A 25,889-nucleotide genomic window follows, 5' to 3' on the forward strand; every position below is an offset into this window, starting at 1 on the left:
GAGGATTAAACAGCATTTTTACACAATGTGGATGATTAATCCCTTAGGTTCCACAGTGAGTATAACAAGCATGCTTTACTGCATATACAGACTGATTTTACGGTTGTGAATTTAGTGACTCAATCGGTTTGGCTTTTTTCAACAAAACAATCTTATTGTCAAGCATGGGCATATCTCAACATGATTCTTCCCTAGGAATACTTAAGATGACACCCTTTTCTACAAGCTCTGTTCCTTGTGTTATATCATAATTCATAAATCATAGTAAATACCAATGCTAGAATGAACTATTGCAGGCAGTATGGAGTCTACTAGAATTACTTTTTAACTGTACAAACTGCAAAACAAGGAAAAAAAAGGATGATTTCAAATTTCCAAAACAATCACAATGTTTTTAAACCCTATTAGCATGATCTATGCCCCCCTAACGCCATTATCTCTTCTTTTTCTTTTAGATTGTGTCTCATAACGTTACCTCTGAATATTTCTGTGAATCTGATTACCTGATATTACTCTAGCATTTTTGTTTTGATGTTAGTAAAGAAAAAAGGACCAAAAAAATTCAAACAAATGCAGCCACCACATCTATGGATTGGAAGGCTGCACTATATTACATTTTTGTTTTTGGATTTAATACAGTTTTAATATTAAATATTCAATTTATCTGAACTTTGCTCTCCATGGGCTGGAGAGAGGAAAATATGTAATATGTATATTTTCTCCCTTCTTTACTAAACTATTATTTTTTCTGCTATTATTCCCATTTCTATGTTTTAAACAATTAATATTTCAAGCTTTTATTTTACTTAATTGTATTCATTTTTTGGTAGTTTTTTTTTTTACTGCTGTCTTAAACAAATGTGCAAAATAAAAAAAAATAAAAAAACACCTGATTTTAATTTTATTAAAGGAAAATAATAGAATAACATTTGTACTTTTAATCTACAGTAACACTATATTTTTTTTACAAAACTAGCACTGATTAAAATATATAAAAGCGAGTTTTATGGGGGGGGGGGGGTTGTCTAATGATTGCATAGAAAATAATACAAATGTGTTTGCAAGACAATATACCCCCCCCCCCAAAAAAAAAAAAAAAACCTTGCTTGTCCTGAAAAAAAACAATAAACCTATTGCTTTGTTATCGTAAACAGTGACAGCAGTGATCACTGATAACAGGCCCAAGGCAAAAAGAGGCAATCTGGTATATTCCCTGGATCAACTTTACCTATAAATATTAGTATCCAGTTATATTATGTCTATCTAGGAAAGAATCCAGGCCTTTGTTAAAACAATCTACTGAGTTGGTCATAACTGCCTCATGAGGGAGTCTATCTCACATTTTCACAGCTCTTACTGTGAAGAAGCCTTTCCATATTTGGTGATGAAATCTCTTCATCCTCCAGATGTAAAGATTGCCCCCTTCTCCTCTGTGATGACCTTAAAGTGAATAACACCACCAAGTTTACTATACTTATGTATTTTTACATGTCGATCATATCTCCCCTTAATCTCCTCTTCTCAAGAGAGAATAAATCCAGTTCCTCTAATCTTTCCCCATAGCTGAGCTCCTCCATGCCTCTTATCAGTTTGGTTGCCCTTCTCTGCACTTTCTCCAGTTCCCTGATATCTTTTTTGTAAACTGGTGCCAAAAACTGAACTGCATATTCCAGATGAGGTCTTACTAATGATTTGTACAGGGGCAAAATGATATCTCTATCTCTCTCTCTCTCTCTCTCTCTCTGGAGTCCATACCTCTCTTAATACAAGGACTTTGCTCACTTTGGAAACTGCAGCTTGGCATTGCATGATATTATCAAGCTTATGATCTACCAAAACCCCCAGATCCTTCTCCACCATTGACTCCCCTAACTGTTCACCTCCTAGTATCCGTGCATGAAATTAAATCCTCTGAAGCGGGGCCCAGATAGCAACAAATGTTACAAGGGTGTTAACCCTTCCCTATGCTAGCTATCCAAATGTAAAAAATAAAATAAATTGGGCTGTCACTTAAAAAATATACATGTTACAAATTCAACTTATGAATGAACCTACAGAACCTATCTCTATATATCTTGTTTGTAACCCAGGCACTGCCTAAAGGGGTGGCATTAATAGAATTCCAACTAACAAACACACAGCTTCCATATTTTTTATTGTAGAGTTAAACAATAATTGTACTGGGTGGAACTAATACTTTGTTTCACTGAATATGAAAAAAATCACACTAACAATTATTTTTTCCGTGGTAACTTTTTATTTTCAGACAACATTGAAAACACAAACACTTTTAGTTCAAACTGGTAAAATCATTCATGAAATGTGTAGTAACTCCAGTTAATGAGCAGCGGTTGTCTAATTCTGATGATGGACACAATCTTTTTGTTAGATCACATTGTTGCTTGTTAGTTATTTCTGCACGGATGCTCTTTGCTTATTTGCTTGCATGTTGCCCTTGTAGAACAAAATAAAACCTTTTGCAAAGAGGTCATTTTTAGCTCATGCAGTGTCATTTATGCATAGCAATCAAGCAGTAACATTACATGACTAAGAATGAACATCTCATATGAAAGTAAATCTTTTGGCTTATCCTGTGAAGAAAATGATTCTACTACAAAGCACTTCAAAAAAATAAGAGCTGGAAGCTGCCACAGATAATACAATATTTCCTAAAATAATTAGCATGTGTGGTGAGGTCTCCATGCAGAACTTCGGTGGCTCATTTTATTGTGTTCATTCTGATTCAAGGAACACAGTTCCAATAAGACACAATTGTCATTAAGAGTCCCATAAAAGTCGTTATTGGGACAAGCACAGAGATTACACAGGGTTGATCAAGTCACCTTCTTCATCAAGTGACAATGTTTGAACCTAGCGACTGGCTGCTCAGATTCTAGCACAGCATCACAGGAGGAGGCCATATGATTCCCCATACAGAAGCAACAGGTATATTGGGGTGGCTGCAGCATAAGAAAAACCTATGGGGGAACTCTGTAATGATGAGTATCAGTAAATTGGGGGCAGAGTTTAAAGAGACTCTTTCACTTTGTCTTCACATCCAAAAATAATAAAAATGTTGACATGTTTAACAGAGGTAAAGCTATGGGCAAACTTTTGTTTTTTAGCTGAAATCATGAAGGGTTAAAATTTTTGTCCAGCTTTATTGCTCAGGAGAGCTTTCCGCTCGCTGCTATGCCCCGTGACACCAGGACAAGACATTAGGGCTATGGTAGTCACTGGGACAAGAAAACACAGGCAGAATTTTTTTTTTTTTTTACAATGGTCCTAACTTTTCCCCACTAAACACCACTAAAAAATGTTTTGTTGTTCCTTGGTGTACACAGTATTAAGATTTTTCCTAATTTCCTGTCCACTCAAGACTTTGCCACCCGAACAAGAAGCAAGGGGGAATCTCCCCAATGGGATCATAGAGAAAAAAGGAAAAAAAACGACTCTGGGATTGTAACACCTCCCCACTCTATGCAAAACCTAGAAAGTTTTGGCTGGAGTTGTACTTTAACTACTGCAGTACTATCAAAATCTAAACTAGTCCACCAATCATAACAAGAGTTCAAGTGTAGTGTGGAGATCTTTATCTTTGATCATTGTGTAGTTATTGCAGCCAATGTCAAAAGATTGTGGCCCTTTCTGACCCTGTACTCAGGCCTGTGCAAACAACTAGGTAGGATTGTTAAAGGAATACAGTCTACCCATCACATCTATTAATCTTGAGCTTGAATATCAGTTTTCTTTTACTATCACTTTGTACATGCTACTTTGCTATCAACATTTGAAAGGTTATTCAAAGCACATTGCATTTTTCTGTCTTCTCAAATACACCATAGTCATATACAACACACAATAACATACTAAATAAATAATGATATGCATATAGCTTTACAACATCCCATTATCCCTCATTTCATTTTAGGGAAAAAAATATGACATGTCAGGTTCGGTTTATCATCTTTTGACTTGCCATTAGTTGGAATAATAAAGACTTGCAGTCCTGCCTATAAGTATATATACCAAATAATCAGGATGAATAAAACCAGCAGTCTTATATATGAGTTGGACTACATTTTGCATCTTTAATGGGTTAGCACAAGGTTTCTCAACTCCAGTCCTCAAGGCGCCCCAACAGGTCATGTTTTCAGGCTTTCCGTTATTTTGAACAGGTGATTTTATCAGTTTCACTGCCTTAGTAATTACCACAGCCGATTGATCTGAGGGAAATCCTGAAAACATGACCTATTGGGGCTCCTTGAGGACTGGAGTTGAGAAACACTGAGTTAGCATATCCCTAATCCATCTCTATAGTTTTAACTTAAATTGCCGACTTGCAGATTAGTAATTCAAATAGAGACACATAAACATTTTATCACCCAACAGGCTGTGACTTAGACCAGGTTATTTTTGTAAAAGGAAAAGAGAACATGTAGGACTCACAAGAAAATTTCCAATCAGATCAATCGCTTTGATGCTGGCATCCTGTGTAAAGTTCTATATTGCACTGCATTGTACCCCGTTCAACCCCATTATACTGCATTGACCCCATTTAATGCCCAATAATTGTTGCAAAAATACACATATTGATTACAAGGTTACTCCACACCCTGGCCTATTTATAAAATGCAGGCCATGGTGTGCATTCTGCAGTATGGCACAGAGTTCTGTCTATGTAGCACTGCAAAAAGTACTCTCTGATTGGAGAAGAGGTCAGCCACATGTTTTTAACAGGTAATTTGACCAGGCTCTACCTTCTGAAGCAAGCGTGCAAACCACACCACAGTGTTAGGCCATAGTGCTGCTTTACAAATGGACCCTTAAGTCAGATACTGATATTTATGAAGCTTTGCTATCTAAAAAGGTAATATCACACTTGCGTCTGTTTTCAGGCAGGCCATTTACAATTTTAAAAACTGAGCACAGTTTGATAATTCTTTGCCTTACAGAGAATACAATAATATCATCAAGGTTTTAATCGTATGCCATAAAACATAGAGTATTTTTAATTTTACTGTAGATTATTCCATTCTATCCCTCTTTACTCCCTATTACACATGTGCTAAGAGATTTTAGGTTTTGTGACCTCTAAATTGTTTGATATTGCCTATCCACTCTCTCACCTCCCTAGAGTGACATACCACCAACTTCCCGCAGCCTCCTGGAATTTTTAAATTACACTTCCAAGGAGGGTGCAGGTCAGTAAGTACAGGATTATTGCAAGTTTTTGCATCTGCATAGCTGACATCTAATGTAGGCGCAAAGTCTCGTGATACCTCGGCTGACTTACCAAACTACAACCCCCAGGGATATTTGATATGAAAATCCCAGGAGGCTGTGGGCAGCTGAAGGTATCTAATTTATGGGAAGTGGGAAGGGTGCTGGCAATATTAGGGCCGGTTCACACAGCGAGGCGCGGCGAGGTGTCTCCGACTTACCTCGCCGCGACCTGCGGGGAGCTCAGCGGCGACTTGCAGAGGACTTCTGTATAGAAGTCAATGCAAGTCGCCCCCGAAGTCGCCCCGAAGTAGTACAGGAACCTTTTTTCTGAGTCGGAGCGACTCGAGTCGCTCCTCTCAGAACGGTTCCATTGTACAGAACGGGGGCGACTTGCGGGAGCGAGGCGAGGCGAGCCGTGTCGCCTCGCCTCGCCTCGCTGTGTGAACCAACAATTCACAGGTAACAAAATATTTCTAGCAAGTGTGTAATTGAGGAGAGGGAATGAAAAAGAAAAGAAATAAAGGGTGAAAGGGCCACTTTAATGCTCTTACTCTCTCCAATAATTTAAGCAATACCCTAAAAGAGATTAGTCCCAAGCATTTTCTTTTTTTAAGCTTTTTCTGAGACGGTTTTACTTACAAGTAATCTGTGAGCAACATAAGCAGTAAGACAAGTGGGTCTGAACCTTAGTCCTTGAGCCCAAATAATTGCATTTTTGCCATCCGAAGTTCACTAAGCATGCTTTTTAGATTATGGCATACAGCGATTTAAACATGAACAAGGACCTCTATACAGGACATACAGAATCTGTTTTTTAGCACACATAATGATGAGACGACAAAAGGGACACATATTACATAAGAAAAGTGCAACAACAGTTAACAAGAACAAAGAGGCAAATTGTTCACATATACTAAGATGTGCATATTTAAAAATACACATTAGTAATAATATAGGACATCACAAAACACATGATGAAGACGGATTTCTTTTTTTTTCTTTGCAGTTTTAAATGAAAGACCCAGGTATATCTCATTCAGACCTCAAGCTGCAAAATGTAAAGAAAAGGCAAAAATTAGTGAAACTTATTTACAGGACATATTTTTGTAAATTTATTAGCTTTCAGTACATCAGTGATGGAAGTTTCACAACAGGGTTCTCTTTGAATAATAAAATCCCACCTTTAGACTCCCCTCACACTTTACTTAACCCTTCCTGTAACCCTTACCGCCATTCTGACCCTTCATTTTTTATTTTTTGTACTGTCAGAATTTTTCCTGCAATATAATCTGTGCAGTAAAAACAAACACCCCAAACCAAAATAACAGTATTCATGTATCACGTTTTTGACAAGTGTGCTCCCCACTGTGCATGTGCATGGCAGGGCAACACTGTGAGCCCTGCAGCCTCTTGGGATGTGTGATGTGTCCTAGGAGGCTGCAGGTAGGGAAGGAGGCCATAAAAAGCTGGCATAATTATTGTCTAGGTAAGTATTGAGGAAATGAGAGTGGGCACATTAATAGATCCTTATATGTTGTTTTAAATACTACTTACCCTGAATTTGTAGAACACATCCCCTTAAAGGAGAATTATACAAAAAGGGTTGGTTAAACCTACAAGTGTTTTTTTTTTTTTACCACTGCTATGCCTTTATTATGGATTTTGGAATTTACAGATGCAGCAATTTAGAAACTGGAGGATACATTTAGCATTGTAAAACATTTTTGAATAGTTAAATAGTGCATTTTATATACAAATACTGTATATAAATCAGACCAAAAATTAGGGACAAATCAGAATCAAAGAGGGACAGAGGGACTTTGTTCAAAATGAGGGACAGACCCTCTAAATCAGGGACAGTTGGGAGCTATACAGTATGTGTAATGCAATTGCACATTTAGCTGTTTGCCTGGACTTTAGCTTGAATTGCAGTACATCTGTTTCTTTTACGTGTCAATGGCTGTATCAAGCTGGCAACATGATAGCTTTGCATCACAGTAGGTGGGCTGCCTCATTTGTCAGCATTGATGCTGTACCATTTACATTCTGTAATATTTTTATTGACTTGATTCCCCTTTTTGGGAAGACACTAAAGTCAGGGGCCATAAAAGGAAACATGCACACGAACACTGGGTACACTATGTACCCATATCTTGCGTAGGCAACCCCTATAAGTTAAAGATTAGTCATTGTAACACACAAAAATTAATGTTCTCATAGATTTAAGATGCCAACCTCCTGATTATTGTTGCATGGATCAAGCAGAGATCTAAAGCCTGTGGGGTAGTTCCCAACAGTCATGAATAGGATTTTCTGGAACCAGAATGATCAGATATATTAGAAAAACCTGCCATCATTGTTTTCAACATAGATACAGTAATTCTGCACTAAGACTGTCTGCAAGTACCCCCCCCCCCCTTTTAATGGCCAAAAGAAAAATGTTAATACAAGGGGGTTCTGTTTTTGGGCAGAAGTTTGCCCAAAAAACATTTGCTAGCACATGTAGGCCAGGCCGTTATTGTCTATAACCATTCGCCAGCTTTATTTTCAGACTTTCTTTTAGTATGAACAATACTTACTGGAACTGCTTATCAATCCAGGATGGGATTACTGGGGAACTGCATTAAGAAATGAAAAAAATGTAGTTAACACACTTGTATGAACTCTTTTCAAATACAGATACACATTTGACTTGAATTGAATTTTTGTTTTTGGTGCCCAATTCCTTTTAGTTTGTTAAAACGGTATTAAATCTAAAAACACACATTGGCATATTGCAGTTTACCAATCCTTAAAAGTGGTGACAACGTTAGCTTTAATTTTTTAGTGTTCATTTTCTTTATTTTCATATAGTGATCTGGCCAGTAACACACTTCCTATCTTAGGGTGTTTCCACTCTGGATACCAGAGCAACAGAAATACCTTTGGATAGCAGCATAGTCAATTTTAGGAGTGGGTGGTATTAGATGTACTAGCATACTTAGATGAACTTGACTAACAAATTATAGCCAAACTCCAGCTAACACATTTTTAAGCAGTTACAGTATTTTTTTTACTTTCGGGATAAAGGTTGTACATACAGTATCTCACCCCCATCAGGTCACAGGACATGGCTCCAGTAGTCCATGTCCTTAGTTTGCTTGTCTTCAGCAAACAGTTTGCAGGCTTTCTTGCGCATCATCTTTAGAAGAGGCTTGCTTCTGGGATGACAGCTGGCAACAGCCATGCAGACTAATTTGATGCAGTGTGATGCGTATGGTCTGAGCACTGACAGGCTGATCCCCCACCCCTTCAACCTCTGCAGCAATGCTGGCAGCACTCATATGTATGTCTGTTTCCTAAAGACAACCTCTGGATATGATGCTGAGCATGTGCACTCAACCTCTTTGGTTGACCATGGAGAGGCCTGTTCTGAGTGGAACCTGTCCTGTTAATCCTCTGTATGGCCTTGGGCACTGTGCTGCAGCTCAGTTTCAGGGCTTGACAATCTTCTTATAGCCTAGGACATTTTTATGTAGAGCAACAATTCTTTTTTTTAGATCCTCAGAGAGTTCTTTGCCATGTTGAACTTCCAGCGACCAGTATGAGACAGTGAGAGTGATAACACTAAATTTAACACACCTGCTCCCCATTCACACCCGAGACCTTGTAACACTAAAGAGTCACATGATACCGGGGAGGGGAAATGGCTAATTGGGCACAATTTGGGGTGTACACACTTTTGTTGCCAGCTGTTTAGACATTAATGGCTGTGTGTTGAGTTATTTTGAAGGGAAATCAAATCGACACTGTTATACAAGCTGTACACTCACTACTTTACATTGTAGCAAAGTGTCATTTCTTCAGTGTTGTCACATGAAAAGATAAAATAAAATATTTACTAAAATGTGAGAGGTGTACTCACTACTCACTTTTGTGAGATACTGAAAATGAATAAAAACACATCATTACTGTATAAGCACCCCTGTCAGTGTTAAATGGTTGATCTCAACCCTCTTACAATTTTGGCGGACAGCTTGGTCTGTTAAAGGAAGTTGACTGGCTTGATCACCAGGTGAAAATAAAGAAAAGAAAAGCCTTAAAAGAGAAAACAAATGTAGCAATCACAGTAAATATATAGAAAGCTGCAAAATAATAATAATTTGGGGGTGTTGGTTAATACTAACCTGACCATTACAATATACTGCCATTTTTAAGCTAAGCAATAAAATAATTGAATAAGTTACCTCTGACTTCCAATCTACAGTCCACTTCAGCTTCACCCAGCTCGTTGATGGCTTTGCAGGTATAGGTTCCACCATCAAATGGGCTGGGTTTGCGGATATTTAGGGTAAGAACTCCTTGATTATGTTTCATGAGGAATTTTGGATCATCTCTAATCTCCATTTTATTTTTCATCCAGATCACTCTAGGCTGCATTAAAGAAAAACACTTTAAGAATGACTATTTGAGAGAAGGTCAATTAATATCTGGAGGCACCTACTTATTTTGTATTGTAGAAGTTTACTCCACAAAAAACTATGTTTCATTAGTAGTTTCTTATGCCCCTCTGGAACTCTGAGTTAGAAGTGTCAGGCCTTTTGCCCCTCTGGGACTATGACCTCCAGATTTCAGGTAGGGTGGCATTTCACAGGGGGCCTTACCCTATCTGTCAGCTGTTTCACTGACTATGCAAAAGGCAAACATCTTTAAAATAGTTTGAAACATTGCTGTGCCAAAAGATCTAAGTGTGCACATATTGCATCCCATAGTCTGTGCATGCTCATGCACTTTAATGAGCATGCATGTCTGGCACTGGTTTAGGTGCCAATCACCCTATTTAAAGGTGAACTCTCTGAAAGATTCAAAACTACTTTAGCAGTGTGGCTCACCCCCACACTGCAAGGGTTTAAAACCACTCACAATCCTGGCGCCCAGGAATCATCTGGCAATTAATGTCATAGTCCACTGCTGCTTTGAGTATAGAAGCTGGTGTGCACTCCAATCCGCTGGTGCTGCTTCCAAACCAAGTGGATGACTCGCCCCTATGCGTACATCTTCTGTCACTCCAAGGACATCATCCATTGTGAGTGGTTTTAAACTTCTTTGTACTTCGAATGTTAATAAATGGTATGCACTATGAATATCCTCTCTGTTTAAATCCTTCCCTGCATGTGAGCAGTGATATGGACCTCTGTTATAGGCTGAAACTAGAGGAAGATTGACAAGCACAGCTGCGCTGTGGAACAAGCTTTTCAAGCCTACCTGGGTAGAAGCTAGGGTGGTTATCTATATTTGGCGAGTGTGATCCCATCGGGGGCAAGGGCACTATTTGCACACAGTGGAATGTTGGTGTTGAAGAGTGGGACACATTATTATAGAAGAAATAACTCTTTGAAGCACTGACACTTTTTGAGCACAGGCACTTTGAAAGACATTGATTTATTGCACATTATTTGGACTACTAAAGTTTTCACACAGATTTTCTCTTGTTTTATTTTTTGGTTTTGGTTTATTTGATTTATTAGTTTGCACATATTTGATTGATGGAAAATTTCATACAGGATAAGTGTGGCTTCTGGTATTTACCGTGGTAATGTCACTACAGTATATAAGCTGAAGCACCCTGCACTTGTATTATTACAAATCGTTGGGCAGATTTCTTAATTGTTATCAAATTGTGTTATCATTATTAATCCTGTTTATGCTTGCCTAGTTACCTAACATATTGGGTGACAATATATTATGTTTGCCTTTACTATCTGGTTTGGTTCCTGTTTTCTTTGATATAGCACTACTACTGGGTGCTAAGTATTACTTACAGTGATTTCCTATGATACTGTATGTTTGTACACTTAACCTTTTGTGTTAGAGGAGAGGAGGCTTGTTTTTTTTTTCTTCTACATTTCTTCTTTAAGGTTGAGGCAAAGAACAAAAGACCCATTCTAATCAGCAGCTCCTTTGGGGATAGTGCTATATGTAATTCTCATCAAAACTTGTTTTTATATATGTTTGGATGCAGCAGAAAAGAGGTTAGGATCTTTTCTATGTTAATAATGCTGTTCAAGGTCACGAAAAATCTGCAGTGGGTACACTGACCATAATTAAATGTTGGTGGGGTTCAAACCTTACCTTAATCTTCCTATTTTTACATTTTCTGTTATTGCTGTCTATGTTACAGCTGGAGATTTCCATTTCCTCCTTGTCTGGGTAACAATGTTGTCACCGGGACAGAAAATAATAAATCTCACCAAAAAATCTCAGACAGCATTAAAAATATGAAAAATATTCTAGACGTTCCAATAATAACCACAAAAAGAAATGTCTGGAAATAAGCTTGATGTGAAAAGCTACCTGGGGGACTTCCATATGAATTTACTTATAACCGAAACATCTCAGTGGGTGTACTGACCTGACCTCACAATTATGAGACATATTTTTTGAGAAAAAATTAGCACTACCTGACACGCTACTTACTGATAAAATCCATGTTCAAAAGAAATTATTTTAAATAGGGTATGTGTATTGACATTTATAAAAATATAATCAGTTCCATGGCAATCAGGTTTCTCTGTAGAAGATTGCTGAATGCTTTTAAATGTACTGTACTGCAGACATGATCTGTTTCACTAGAGACAGCTGTGTACCTTTGGATAAGCTCTTACAGCACAATTCAAGGCTGTACTGTACCCAGCCACTACACTGCGGTCTATAAGAGGTGTAAGGAACTTAGGAGCCATGCAGACATCCATTTCTTGATAGTCACGAGGCTTGTAGACTAAACCTGAAAAGCAAAAAAGGAGAAATTAATTTCACAAATTGGGAAATATATTGATTTCTTTTTACAGCCTCTGGTTGAGAAAACTCCCTACTATCTTAAGGACACAAAACAAATGATTAACCTATTAAGAGAGGTAACGTGAGGACAAGCTATTACTTGTCACAGTAGATTTTTCCATAATAGGGGTTTTGAAGCAGCTAAACATTTCCTCCATTGAGGTTACTCACACCCTGAGATGCAGAGTAATTTTATTTTAGAGCTCTTGGATTTTGCATATTTATTTTTGGCACAACAACACTTTCTTACACAAAACCAGAGTGGTGATGGGTGCCAAGTTTGCGCTCTCACTAACAAAACCTATTTATGTCATGGTGGGAGGAAAATGTTGTTTGGGGCACTCAACAGCCTAAGCTAGAACTTTGGAGGAGGTTTATTGATGATGTGCTCCTCCTCTGGAGGGGAAATGAGGACTCTTTACATAAATTCATGGCCAGGTTTAATGCCAATGATTTGGGCATCAAATTATCTAAATGCAGCTCCACCCAAATTACCTTTTTTGGATCTCACCATATTGGTTAAGATTGGACGATTTTTGACAAAAACTTTCTTTAACCACTTCAGCCCTGAATGGTTTTACCCACTTCCTGACCAGGCCATTTTTTCCGGTACGGTACTGCATCACTTTAACTGACAATCGTGTGATGCTGTACCCAAATAAAATGTATGCCCTTTTTCCCCCACAAATAGAGCTTTCCTTTGGTGGTATTTGATCACCTCTGCGGTTTTTATTTGTTGCGCTTTAAACAAAAGACCGACACTTTTGAAGAATTTTTTTTTTTTTTTTACTTTCTGATATAATACATATCCAAAACAAAAATGTAAAAAAACTAATTTCTTCATCAATTTAGGCCAATACATATTCTGCTAAATATTTTGGTAAAACAAATCCCAATAAGCATATATTGATTGGTTTGAGCAAAAGTTTTAGCATCTACAAACTATGTAATAGATTTAGGGACTTTTATTTATGTTTATATTTTTTTACTAGTAATAGCGATCTGTGGTTTTTAGCAGAACTGCGACATTGCGGTGGACAAATCTGACCCTCAGTGACACTTTTTGATGACCAGTGACACCAATACAGTGATCAGTGCTAAAAAAATACACTGATTACTGTATAAATGTCACTGGCAGGGCAGGGGTTAATATTAGGGGGGGTCAAGAGGTTACATTTGTTCCCTGTGAGATGTTTCTAACTGTAGGGGGGAAGTGTTACACTGGAGGAAAGGAGAGATTGTGATTCAGTTTAGCTGAAACACAATCTCTCACTTTTCCTTACTGACAGATCAGTGGTGTGCTTTGTTTACATCAGCACACTGCTGATCTGTCTTTCCTGTGAAGGATCGACGGGTCGCTGTGGCCATTGCAGCCGCCAGACCGGCTGATTGGCTCCCGCTGTGTCCAGTCACAGCGGGAGCGGAACCCTAAACTGCCTGAATGAAATCATGTACAGGTACGTGATTTTGCGCACCCGGGCCACCCTGCTGCAGTAAATGTATGTGGGCGGTCCAGTGGCGCCAGGCGGCTCTAGCAATGAGTGACCAGTAGATCTCAGGCAGGGGCAGAGCCAAGGCTATGGTGGCTCAGTCTACCCCTGTTGCCTGCATTCCAGACTTCTCTGATTCACTTTCATTGCGGGAAATGTGGTCACCCTAGCAGGGAGCGGCCTTTTTGCCGGCCCCCAAAAATGGCCGCCATAGACCTGGGCCTTGTCTGCCTAGGCCAGGATACAGCCTTGGACTCGCCCCTGTAGCCAATTTTCAATCCATGTACTCACCCTTTGGTCCATACTGAGTTTGTACAGTAAATGGCCGAGTTTGTACAGTAAATGCTTGTGGGGAACTGTATAGAATGCCTTCGCAAAATCCACAGGCCTACCAGCCTTCCTTTATCTAGATGGCAGCTCACTTCTTCATAGAAGGTTAATAGATTGGTCTTCATGAATTAATGCAGATTACTGCTAATGATACTATTCTCATTACTGAAATCTTGTATATAATCCCTTATCATCCCCTCCAATAGCTTGCAGACTATTGTATATTAGGCCAACTGGCGTGTATTACCCAGGTATATATCTCAGTCCCTTTTTAACCACTTGGGTACCGCGCTATTGCCGAATGACGGCAACAGCGCGGACCTAGATTTCCGGGACTACGTCTATTGACGTCGTCCCGGTTACGAGCGGCCTGCGCGCCCCCTGAGGGGCGCGCGCGGCGCGCTCTGTGATCGGCGAGTCTATGAGACTCGCCTGATCACCGATCCGTGCAAGGGGTCGATCCCGACCCCTTATCACGTGATCAGCTGTCAGCCAATGACAGCTGATCATGTGATAGAACGGAGCCGGTAATCGGCTATTATTCCTCCTCGCGCTGACAGCGCGAGGAGAAAAAAAAAAAGCCGATCACCGGCGGCCGTGATCGGGACATCAGTCCCGATCACGGCCAGCAATGCAAGGCACCACATGCCACCTGCCAGTGCCCACCTGCCTCCCGCAGTGCCATCCTGAAGGATAAATAAAAGTAAAAGTAAGTGCCCCCCGTCTGTGCCCATAGTGCCCACAGTGCCACCCACAGTGCCACCCACAGTGCCACCCCACAGTGCCACCCACAGTGCCACCCACAGTGCCACCCAATCTGCCTCAAAGGTGCTGCACCCCAGTGCCGCCCATCAGTGCCCAGCAGTGCCGCCCATCAGTGCCCAGCAGTGCCGCCCATCAGTGCCCAGCAGTGCCACCTATCAGAGCCACCTATCAGTGCCACCTATCAGTGCCCATCAGTCCCATCTATCTGTGGTACCTATCAGTGCCCATCCGTGCCACCCATCCGTGCCACTTATCCGTGCCACCCATCCGTGCCATCTTATCTGTGCCCATCTTTGCCCATCAGTGCCGCCTTATCTGTGCCCATCGGTGCCGCCTTATCTGTGCCTATTAGTGCCGCCTTAACTATGCCTATCAGTGCCCACCAGTGCAGCCTATCAGTGCCCACCAGTGCAGCCTATCAGTGCCCACCAATGCAGCCCATCAGTGCCCACCAGTGCAGCCTATCAGTGCCGCCTTATCAGCGCACTTCAATGAAGGAGAAAAATGACCCGTTTGCAAAATTTTATAACAAACTATTAAAACATGATTTTTTTTTGATTTTTTTTTGCATCTTTTTTTGTTTGTTTAGCAAAAAATAAAACTCCGAGCTGTAACTAAATACCACCAAAAGAAAGCTCTATTTGTGGGAAAAAAATGATAAAAATTTCATTTGGGTACAGTGTTGTATGCCCGCGCAATTGTCATTCAAAGTGCATCAGCGCTGAAAGCTGAAAATTGGTCTGGGACTGAGGGGGGTTTAAGTGCCCAGTAAGCAAGTGGTTAAATATTGGTGCTACGTTAGCTTTTCTCCAATCAGCTGGTACCATTTTAGTCAGTAAACTGTCCATAAAAATTAGGAACAATGGTCTGGCTATCACCTGACTGAGTTCCTTAAGGACCCTTGGGTGCAAGCCATCTGGTCCCGATGGCTTATTAATGTTACATTTTTCAAGTCTATTTATAATTCTCTCCTCTGTTAGCCATGAGGGTGCTTCCTGTGATGTGTTATGAAGATTAACATTACCGTCTTGGTTACTGTATCCCATCGTTTCCCTTGTGAAGACTGAAGATAAGAATATATTTAAAACCTTCGCCGTCTCTCTCTGTCTTTTGTAACCAAATTCCCTTCATCATCCTTTGTGGGGCCATTATGTTCTGGCCTCCTTTTCTAACTATTTATATACTTAAAGTATTGCTTGGGATTTTGTTTACTCTCCTCCCCTATGTGTCTTTCATGTTCTATCTTTGCCACCTGATTGTATGCTTACATTTCTTATTGCATTCTTTGTAAAGTTGGAAGGCTGACAATGACCCATCAGCCTTGTATTTTTTGAAGGCCTTTTCCTTTGCTTTTATATGCATTTTTACATTGGCGTTGAGCCACCCAGGATTTTTATTAGCTCTTTTCAATTTATTTCCCATTGGAATGCACTGACCAATACTTTTATTTAATATGCTCTAAAAGCACTCACATATTTCCCCTGTGTTCTTTGTTCCTAGGATTTTATCCCATTTAATATTTTCTAGCAAAGAGCGCAGTTTAGGCAAGTTGGCTCTTTTGAAATTCAATACCTTTGTATTACCCTTGTGCTTCCTATTTTTGTGATTTATACGGACATCTTTTTCATTGCAATATGAAGACACTATTGGACATTTTTCTAACTTGATGTCACTATTTTTTTATTTTGATTTCACTATTTAAGTATGTTTTATTAGCATGGGCACATATGGCTTTTTGTGTAATATTCATAGTTTGTTTGTACAGTTATTTCTATTCCTAGGAAAAAATATGCGCATGTGTCAGGGTAGACTGTATAACACAAATTGGTATATTTATTAAAAATTCACAGAGATATTTGTTCTGAGAAACTCTATGTTCATCCATTCTGTGCAAACAGGGGGCGTTTGAATTTTCTTAGGTTGAATGTTATCCATTCATAGAAAATATTATTATTATATTATTATTATACACGATTTATATAGCGCCAACAGTTTACCCAGCGCTTTACAATGATTTAGGGGGGACAACACATTTACAGTACAGTTCAATACAAAAGGTACAGGAGGGCCCTGCTCCTAGAGCTTACATTCTAAAGGGGGGGGGGGGGGGTGGTACAAAAGGTAATAGCTGCAGAGAATGATTTGATGGGGGTGGTTTGGGGACAGTTAGGTGGGTGTGGGATAGGCTTTCCCTGAATAAATGATTTTTCAGGGATCTCCTAAAGGTGCACAAGGTAGGGGCTGATCAGATATACTAGGGCAGGGAGTTCCAAAACATAGAGTACCAAATAATAGAAAATAGAGTAGTTTTGAAGATAATGCATTTTGTAAATTGTTCCAAAGCCATAGCACATAACCATAGCTGGAACTATGCACTTACCAGTTTTCTCAATGACAGCTGTGTTCTTGGAGACACCGGGTGCGTCACTGAGCCCAACTATGTTCTCACTGAACACTCTGAAGTAATATTCATTTCCCATGATGAGGTCAGATACTGTACAGCGTGGCTGACGATTGTGCTCATATACTGTGAACCATTCCTAAAGATAATATGTGTACACCAGTAGAAACATTTATTGTATTTATATCCAGTAAGCTTTATAAACTTGTAAACACACTAAATAACCAGATGTATCAAGGTACATGCTTTTTCAACATTTAATTCTGAAACCAAGGATATTATTGTGAATCAGAGCCTCCATTTACTAGTGCAGCAGCCTTTTCTTTTCTGGGAAGGCTTTCCACGAAACATTGAGGCTGGGTTTACACTATTTGCAGACACTCGCAGCAGGGGGTCTGGTGCATCCCTGTTCACCATTTCAGTTGCAAATCAGGACTGAATTTTTGCCTGAATTTGGACCTGCAATGGAGCCAAAGAGGCACAGGACCCTTCTGCTGTGCTCTTCACAGTTGTCCCGGAGCTGTGTGAATCGGCTCCATTAAGAGCACGTCACACTCTCTTGTAATGCAAATTGGATGTAGGTTTCTCAAATTCGCACAAGTGTGAACCCAGCCTGAAACATTATTAGTGGGATTTACTTCACGTGAGCCAGAAGAGCATTAGTGAACATTCATTTCATCGCCTAGGTCAGTGATGGCTAACCTTGGCACTCCAGATGTTTTGGAACTACATTTCCCATGATGCTCATGTACTCTGCAGTGTAGTTGAGCATCATGGTTCCAGAAATGTAGTTCCAAAACGTCTGGGGTGTCAACGTTTGCCATCACTGTCCTAGGTGTTGCATAAGGTTGACTTCAAGGCTCTGTGTGGACTAGTTAGATTTAGTCATGAGATAAATCGGCCAATTAGACTTTCCTGAAACTTCAGTTACATTTGCCATTTTTTTGCCAAATTTTTTCCTATAGGCAAAATACATAGTCAATAGAGAAGGTGAAATTATGAAGGTTTTTGGTATTTTTTTCTCTGTTTCAGGGGTTGATTTACCTTTTGTTTGTGTATATTACTGTTTTTCTTGACAACGGGCAGTGCCAGATTTAGACCTTGGGGGGCCCGGGGCACTTTAAGTTGGGGGGCCCCTCAACATAGAAATGTAATTATATGACAATGAACTGAAATGAATGATAGAACACATTTGTTCGATAATAATATGTTAGGTCCCATAGAAGACACTTGTCTGATTTTTTTCCCCTCAATTTTATTGACTGTAAGAATCCACATTACACGGTGTGACATTGGGAATTTCTTAGCTAAATGGTAGTGCATAACAGTGAGGTCAGTCCACTTCAGCAACTCTGTTTAAGAGCTTGGTGGCCCACTTTTATTAAAAAGAACAGAAAACTTCACAAAAGACATCAGTTGCCCATACACGGGGTTTCCACCATCATCAATGTAAATTTGCTCAACAGGATACTTCAGCCTCCTGGCTCACTCTCTGATCACATGGCTGCTTCAGGCCTCAAGTCTAGAACTTAGGTCTGATTCTCAGACCAACACACACAGTTACTTAAACTCCAGTTTTCTCATAGCTTACTCTCGATCAGCTCATTACTGCTCTGTCACAGGCTAAAGCTGCCTCTGGCAGCTATGTACTCTCTGCATGCCCCATGCAGCCTTTCTCACTCCTGTGGAGAAATTGGAGTCCTCCTGACTCTTGGCACAGACCTCCTGTCTGTTGGGTGGAGTCCTGACCTACTCTAAGGTCCTAGATTATAACAGTGTGAACACCTGCACACTGAGCACCTAATGGTACCTGCTAAAATTTGGACATAGGATTAGAGAAGCACTTTGAAGTTTCTGAGTTCTGGTCCCTGATCCTGTAATTACAAAACCTGGAGAAAAATGAATACCCATCTTTCTCCACTCAAAACTTACATTCTGGAGCAAGTTTTCACACAGGCACAGACTCGCACTGCAACATGTGACCCCCCTTGTTTCGCACTGGAGGGTGGAACACACAAACTACTCACTCTGGCATATACGTGCCAGTGTCCAGCTGAATTAGTCTTGTTCTGCCTTACCTTTAGAGGGTCACTCTGACTTACAAGTTTTAATTAGACCATCTCAAGTCTTTTTCCTGGTATGCTTCCACAAGTGTTTCTTCCGAAATCTTAATGGGGCCCCACTGGTCCTTCTACAAGCCCTTCTACCTTTTAGCTTTGGGGCTCTGGGCATACTTTCAGTTTCTGGGGTACTCCTCTTTCAAAACTATATCCCCAAAGTTGGAGAGGACCTCCTTCTCCTGTAAAGGGACCACTTCTTCACCTTAGACACTGCAACCTATCTTTTAGAGTTAGCGTCCCTTTCCTGGTTACTGTTGGCAACCAAACTATCAGACATTAACACAACATTATTCTGTTAAATCATCAGCAATGGTCCACAATAGATTGCATATTTCCATGTGACAGTTCCCAATATCATAAGTAGGGATGAGCCGAACACCCCCCGGTTCGGTTCGCACCAGAACCTTTGAACGGACCGAAAATTTGTAAGATCTTTAGAACCCCATTAAAGTCTATGGGACTTGAATGTTCAACATTAATAGTGCTAATTTTAAAAGCTAATATGCAAGATATCGTTTTTTCGGGAGTACTGATTTTAATGACAATTAAAGTTAACAAAAAAAAAGTGAAATATTCCTTTAAATATCATGTCTGGGGGGTGTCCATAGTATGCCTGTGAAGTGGCAGGTGTTTCCTGTGTTTAGAACAGTCCCTGCACAAAATTACATTTAACGGAAAAAGATTTAAACTGCTTGTGGTTTTAATGTAATGTCTGGTTCCATCAATATGGATGAAAATCAGTGAGAAAAAAACCGAATAATTTTTTTTGAAATGTCACATCCCTTCAAGACTGCCTATGCTGATGCTGAGTGACTATCCTGTTATGTTGACTGACTATCCTTTTCCTCCTCAAAGATCCTGCTGATAGCTTGGAAGAACATTTTTGGTTCTGGGTGCCGCCACCAGTGGCTAAGGCCCAATTTTTCAGCCCCTGTTTAACAAGGGTGTGTAATTACAATTTTTGATGCAATACTTTGCAGCAGAGCTCATTCCTGCACTCCAACTAGAGTATCTGTGAGGGGTTGCAGTGTTGTGGCACCAGTGGCTAAGGCCCAATTTTTCATCCCGTTTAACAGGTGCATGTAATTACAATTCTTTATATAATATTTCACAGCATTGCCCGTTCCAGCGCTCACCGAGAGTCAAAGATGTGGAGAGGCTGATTCTCTGATATTTGAGAGGTTGAGGTATTTAAAGATACCTCCTGCTCACTGGAGATATCCAACATCACAGCTTGGTGTTCCCCCAGAGTGCTGTCAGATGCATGTCTCATACTCATCCCCTTTCTTTCAGAAACAGTGAGCCACTACAGGTCATAATCAATTCTATTTTTACTTATACATAGGGATGAGCTTCGAGTTCGAGTTGAACTCATGTTCGACTCGAACATTGCCTGTTCGCCTGTACGGCGAACAGTGAACAATTTGGGGTGTTTGCGGCAAATTCGAAAAGGCGTGGAACACCTGTACAAGTCTATGGGAGAAATCTAAAGTGCTAATTTTAAAGGCTAATATGCAAGTTACTGTCCTAAAAAGTGTTTGGGGACCTGGGTCCTGCCCCAGGGGACATGTATCAATGCAAAAAAAGTTTTAAAAACTGAAGTTTTTTCAGGAGCAGTGATTTTAATAATGCTTAAAGTGAAATAATAAAAGTGTAATATTCCTTTTAAATCCGTACCTGGGGGGTGTCTATAGTATGCCTGTAAGGCCGCGTACACACGGGTGGATTGTCTGCCCAACTTAGTCCGCTGAACCGTGTTTCAGCGGACAATCCGCTCGTGTGTGGGCTTCAGCGGACTTTTTCAGCGGACAGTCTGACGGACTTTGTCTTTCGGAATTTCCGTAATTTTGTCCGTCCAAACTTGGTTTTGTCCGTCCAAACTTGGTTTCAGCGTACAGTCCGCTCGTGTGTAGGCAAGTTGGACGGACTAAGTATGGCGCATGCTCAGAAAGGATTTACACGGCCGAAGGTTGCATTGCAGTGTATTGGACGTCGTTTTTCTAGTCCCGTCGTACGTGCTGTACACGTCATCGCGCAAGTTTTCAACGGACTGTCTGTTCATCGTGTGTGGTCAAGTCCGTTCATTCAAAATTTGGACGGACTGTCTGTCGGATTGTCTGACGAACTTAGTTGGGCAGACAATCCGCCCGTGTGTACGCGGCCTAAAGGGACACATGTTTCCCCTGCTTAGAACTGTCCCTGCACAAAGTGTAATTTCTGCAGGAAAAAAAGTCATTTAAAATCACTTGCGGCTAAAATGAATTGTCGGCTCCCCATAATATGGAGAACAGTCATCGAAAGTCATTGGTAAGAAAAAAAAAAAGTGTGGGGTTCCCCCGAATTCAATTACCAGGCCCTTCAGGTCTGGTATGGATATTAATGGGAACCCCACGTCAAATTAAAAAAAAAAATGACGTGGGGTTCCCCCTAAATATCCATACCAGACCCTTCAGGTCTGGCATGGATTTTAAGGGGAACTCCACGCCAATTTTTTTAAAAAAATGGCATGGAGTTCCCCCTAAAAATCCATACCAGACCCTTTATCTGAACACACAACCTGGCAGGCTGCAGGAAAAGAGGGGGGACGAGAGAGTGGCCCCCCTCCTGAGCCGTACCAGGCCACATGCCCTCAACATTGGAAGGATGCTTTGGGGGTTACAGACCCCTCAAAGCACCTTGTCCCCATGTTGATGAGGACCCCCTTACCATTTCAAATGGGGGGCGGGATCTGGGGGTCCCCTTGTTAAAGGGGGCTTCCAGATTCTGATAAGCGCCCCGCCCGCAGACCCCCACAACCACCAGCCAGGGTTGTGGGGATGAGGCCCTTGTCCTCATCAACATGGGGACAAGGTGCTTTGAGGGGTCTGTGACATACACATACCTTAGTGGTCACCCATAACAGATTGGCCTCAACACTCTGCTGAATGGTGTCAGGCACATGCATAGAACATGTTTCACTCTTATGCCACGTACACACGATCGGAATTCTCATCAGAAAAAGCTCTGATGGTTTTCCTGACGGAATTCCGACGGAATTCGGCTCAAGCTGTCTTGCCTGCACACGGTCACACCAAATTCTGATTGTTTATAACGTGGTGACGTACAACATGTTTGACGTGACTAGAAAAAGGAAGTTCAATAGCCAGTAGCCAATAGCTTCTGTTTCGTAGTTGAATCTGAGCATGCGTGATCTTTGGCATGTCGGAATTGCATACACACGTTTTTCCATCGGGAAAATTGAGAACATGCTATCAATTTTTGGCTGGTGGGAATTCGGACAGCTAAATTCCGATGGAGCATACACACAGTCGCATTTTCTGATGAAAAGCTCTCATCTGTCTTTTTCTGGCCAGAATTCTGATCGTGTGTACGCGGCATAAGAGAACACAGTTGTATATACATCAGCATTTTCAAACTTATTAGTAACACATCATTATATTCGGTTTTAACACTTATCTCCCTGCTACACAGGGCATTACATGGAAACCAGCCCTTAAAGCGGAGGTCCACCCTAAAATGGACCTTCCGCTCATCGGATTCCTCCCCCCCTCCGGCGCCACAGTTGGCACCTTTCAGGGGGGAGGGGGTGCAGTTACCTGGATAATCCAGGTAACTGCACCCACTTCCGGGCTAGCTCTCTGCGGAAAGGGGCGTACATTACACCCCTTTCCGCAAGTGCCCGCCCCCTTACGCAAGTGCCCCGCTGCCTGCTGGGAAACACACAGATCCCAGAGGCAGCGGGGACCGTCCTCATTGCGCAGCACGGCTCGCGCATGCGCAGTAGGGAACCGGTAAATGAAGCCGAAAGGCTCCATTTCCTGATTCCCATACCCAAGATGGCGGCGGCAGCACTCGAGTGTCGATCTAGAGATCGGCTTCGGGTGCCGACATCGGGGGCGCGCTGGACAGGTAAGTGTCACTATTTTAAAAGTCAGCAGCTGCAGTATTTGTAGCTGCTGACTTTAAAAAAAAAAAAAAACGCGGAGTCCCGGCGGACTCCCGCTTTAACAGTTCTCTGTCTTGCTACATGTTCAGCTTCAACCCGTGCTTCCCCATCCAGGGTATTACACAGCAGCAAGTCTCTTTTCACACAAATAGCAAACTTCCCAGCTGGATTACTCCCACTTTACCAGGGTCTGTCCTACAGCAATCACATTTTTTATCAGTAGCAGTCTTACCCTTGGCAAGTTCTGCAATCTTCAATTGAGAGCGTTATCCTTTTCTGTAAAAATTCCACAGGCTAATGTCTCCACATGGTCACAGGGCAACATTGCAGCCTTCTTGGACCATCCAACACCTCCTCTAGGCGAAACAGGTTTCCTGTTGCCAGGGGTAACAGCAGACCCAAACACATGGTCATACCACTTGCAGGATGATGGATACTGTGCCCTTTTTTCTGGGCTTACCACTTCACATAAGCAGGCATAATATGAAACCACTGGTTTCTCATGATCTCTGCCACCCCCTTCAGGCTGAACAAAAGTTTCACCACAGTTGCCAGGAGTGGCAACAGACACTTTTTTACTCGCTCAAGAATTTGAGCCACATCTCCACTGTAGCTCCTCCTTTCTGTCAACAGACTTTCTCCTGTTGCTAAGGGTAAAAGTTTTCCCTTACCAGAGCATTACTGGCTTTCCCAAACATGGCAATTCTATGTTATTTTCAGGATTTCAGCTTTAAGCTTTGTAATTCCGGCAACCTTGGCACATCCCCAGATAGACTGCCTAATAATTTATCCACAAAAGAAGCAGTAACTCTTCTAACCAGCTTTTTTGGGCCAAGCTACTTGTAAAGTCTCACTCTTAAACTTTGCAAAAAAGTCCTCAACATCATGAGGAGGCAACATGGGCTGTATGAAGTCAGCTACTCCAATCCCAGCATAGTTGCAATATCTAACAGCAGCCATCTCCTGCTTTGGCAAACTCTGTCTAGGCATATAAGGGACTTCTCCTGGCAATAACAACCCCTCCAACCATAGAGTTCTGTCTCTCATCTGAGCAAACATTGCTTCCTTCTTGCTTTTTGGCTGCCCCATCTTCACAGTTACTCTACTGTACAACTCCAAAAATATGGAGTACTGTCTCTTTAAGGGCTACAACACACAATGCTTTTCCTTTTGTAGGAACACTACCCGTTGCACCCACTGCAGAGCAGAAAGAATTTCTTGCAACACTCACTGCAAGAATGCGAGGATCTGGAACTTCACCATTACTTTGCCTGCATCCGTGCACCACTTGTGACATTGGAGAATTTGGAACTGGCAAGTCATACATCACAGCTATGCATTACACTACAATATTTACAAAAAGTCTTGCTTCCTGCACTTAGCATCTGCAAAATCTTTAACCAACTCATCAAACTGCATCATCTTGGGGACAATGCTCTCGACAGCCAGTAGGCACAGAGCACTTAGTCTTTCATGTGTCATCGTGTTCCCAGATAAATCTTTATCAGTGCCAATTTGCTGAACAAATATTCTGCCGAACAACTAGTGACCATCATGCTCAAATATATACTAGGAACTACATTAACACCCGAAAAGGTATTAACAAGCCCCTAATCATGTAATAAGCTGGTTGAGAAGGGATAAGACATGACCGGAGCTTGGCAAAGGCTGCAAACTGGTGGTTCATTTCCTTAACAAACACACTTCTGAAGTCTCCAGGGATTTCATTTTTTTATAAAGAAAGTCTGGGATCCCTCTGGCAGGGAGGGCTCGGGCAATTTCTCCTTTTGCCACCTTATATATCCGGCATTGATAACAGGAGCCCAAAAAGCAACCTCAATAATATAAAGGGACAGTTTCTTGCTTACTTTGTATATTTAAATGTTATTTGAGGTTTTTTAAGCAATAGAAAAAATAGGGTCTAAATATTTGTAGCATTTGCATTTTTAATTTTGGGCACATGCTTGTGTTACTGTCTCCCTTTTAAGCTATTGTTTGGACTTTTTTCTAATAAACCTCAAGAAAAAGCAAAATATGCAAAAAATTTTAATAGATACCATTTTTTTATTTTTACTTTACCCAACCCTCTTCTCATCAATCATTGTAGTAAAACAGACCCTAGGAGGAGCAGTTATTCTGACAGGCTGTTTAAAAGGCAACTTTGGAAAAAGTCATGGATGATTATTTGTAAGTCAAGCTATCACAGCACTGAACCCTGAAAAGGGAGTGTAACAAGCTGGTATTGAGGGGGTTCATGTACTGTGCACAAATGAGAAAATGGTTACTCATCACTTCTTATTTGTACCTTCTAAAACCATATTCATTAATTCAGTTGGGTTTACTATACAGCTCACTAATAAATAAGTCCATTCATAAAAATAATTCAATGGCCTTCTCTATTGATGAGCTGAATAGTAAACAGTATTTACTGTCTACTTCACAATTGCTTTACAGTTAGCCAAGACAGCTTTAGCAGGGAAGACATTAAAAAAACTGCCTTGTTGCAAAGTTGTCATGCTTTGCTGGGGCTGTGTTGATTATCCCGTTTTTTTTACTCAATAATACACTTGTCTTAGCAATGGATGTGGTGTTAATAGCCAGTTTACTGATTAGAAAATATCTTCTTCTGACCGTTTATACATGAAGTATCCTCCCGAAGGATGCCAAAAACTGGCAGAGGTCTACTCTGATAGGTTATGCAGATACAGGAATCTGATTCTGAATAAAGGTGTAGCATTTTATGTAACTAACTGATGATAGCAATTATAAAATGTGTAAAGTTGTCCATACATTTT

At 40.9% G+C, this 25,889-nt stretch overlaps 1 protein-coding gene across 5 annotated transcripts in view; it reads right to left on the reverse strand.

Moving 5' to 3' along the window:
* Nucleotides 1-2,234: 2,234 nt before the first annotated feature.
* Nucleotides 2,235-25,889, reverse strand: part of LOC143934174 (myosin-binding protein C, fast-type-like) — a 242,826-nt gene continuing 219,171 nt past the window's right edge. For all 5 annotated transcript variants that reach the window (XM_077457560.1, XM_077457562.1, XM_077457563.1 and 2 more), the window contains 5 exons: nt 17,008-17,167; nt 11,853-11,989; nt 9,453-9,639; nt 7,806-7,844; nt 2,235-6,274 (listed from right to left, as the gene is read on the reverse strand). In XM_077457560.1, coding sequence (XP_077313686.1) covers nt 7,834-7,844; nt 9,453-9,639; nt 11,853-11,989; nt 17,008-17,167 — 495 coding nt within the window. In that variant the 3' untranslated portion in view covers nt 2,235-6,274; nt 7,806-7,833. The remainder of the gene's footprint in view (nt 6,275-7,805; nt 7,845-9,452; nt 9,640-11,852; nt 11,990-17,007; nt 17,168-25,889) is intronic.

The sequence above is a fragment of the Lithobates pipiens genome, unplaced genomic scaffold (genome assembly GCF_037356315.1).
Source record: "Lithobates pipiens isolate NorthernLeopardFrog02 unplaced genomic scaffold, aLitPip1_a1.2 Scaffold_27, whole genome shotgun sequence".
In the NCBI taxonomy this organism is placed as follows: domain Eukaryota; kingdom Metazoa; phylum Chordata; class Amphibia; order Anura; family Ranidae; genus Lithobates; species Lithobates pipiens.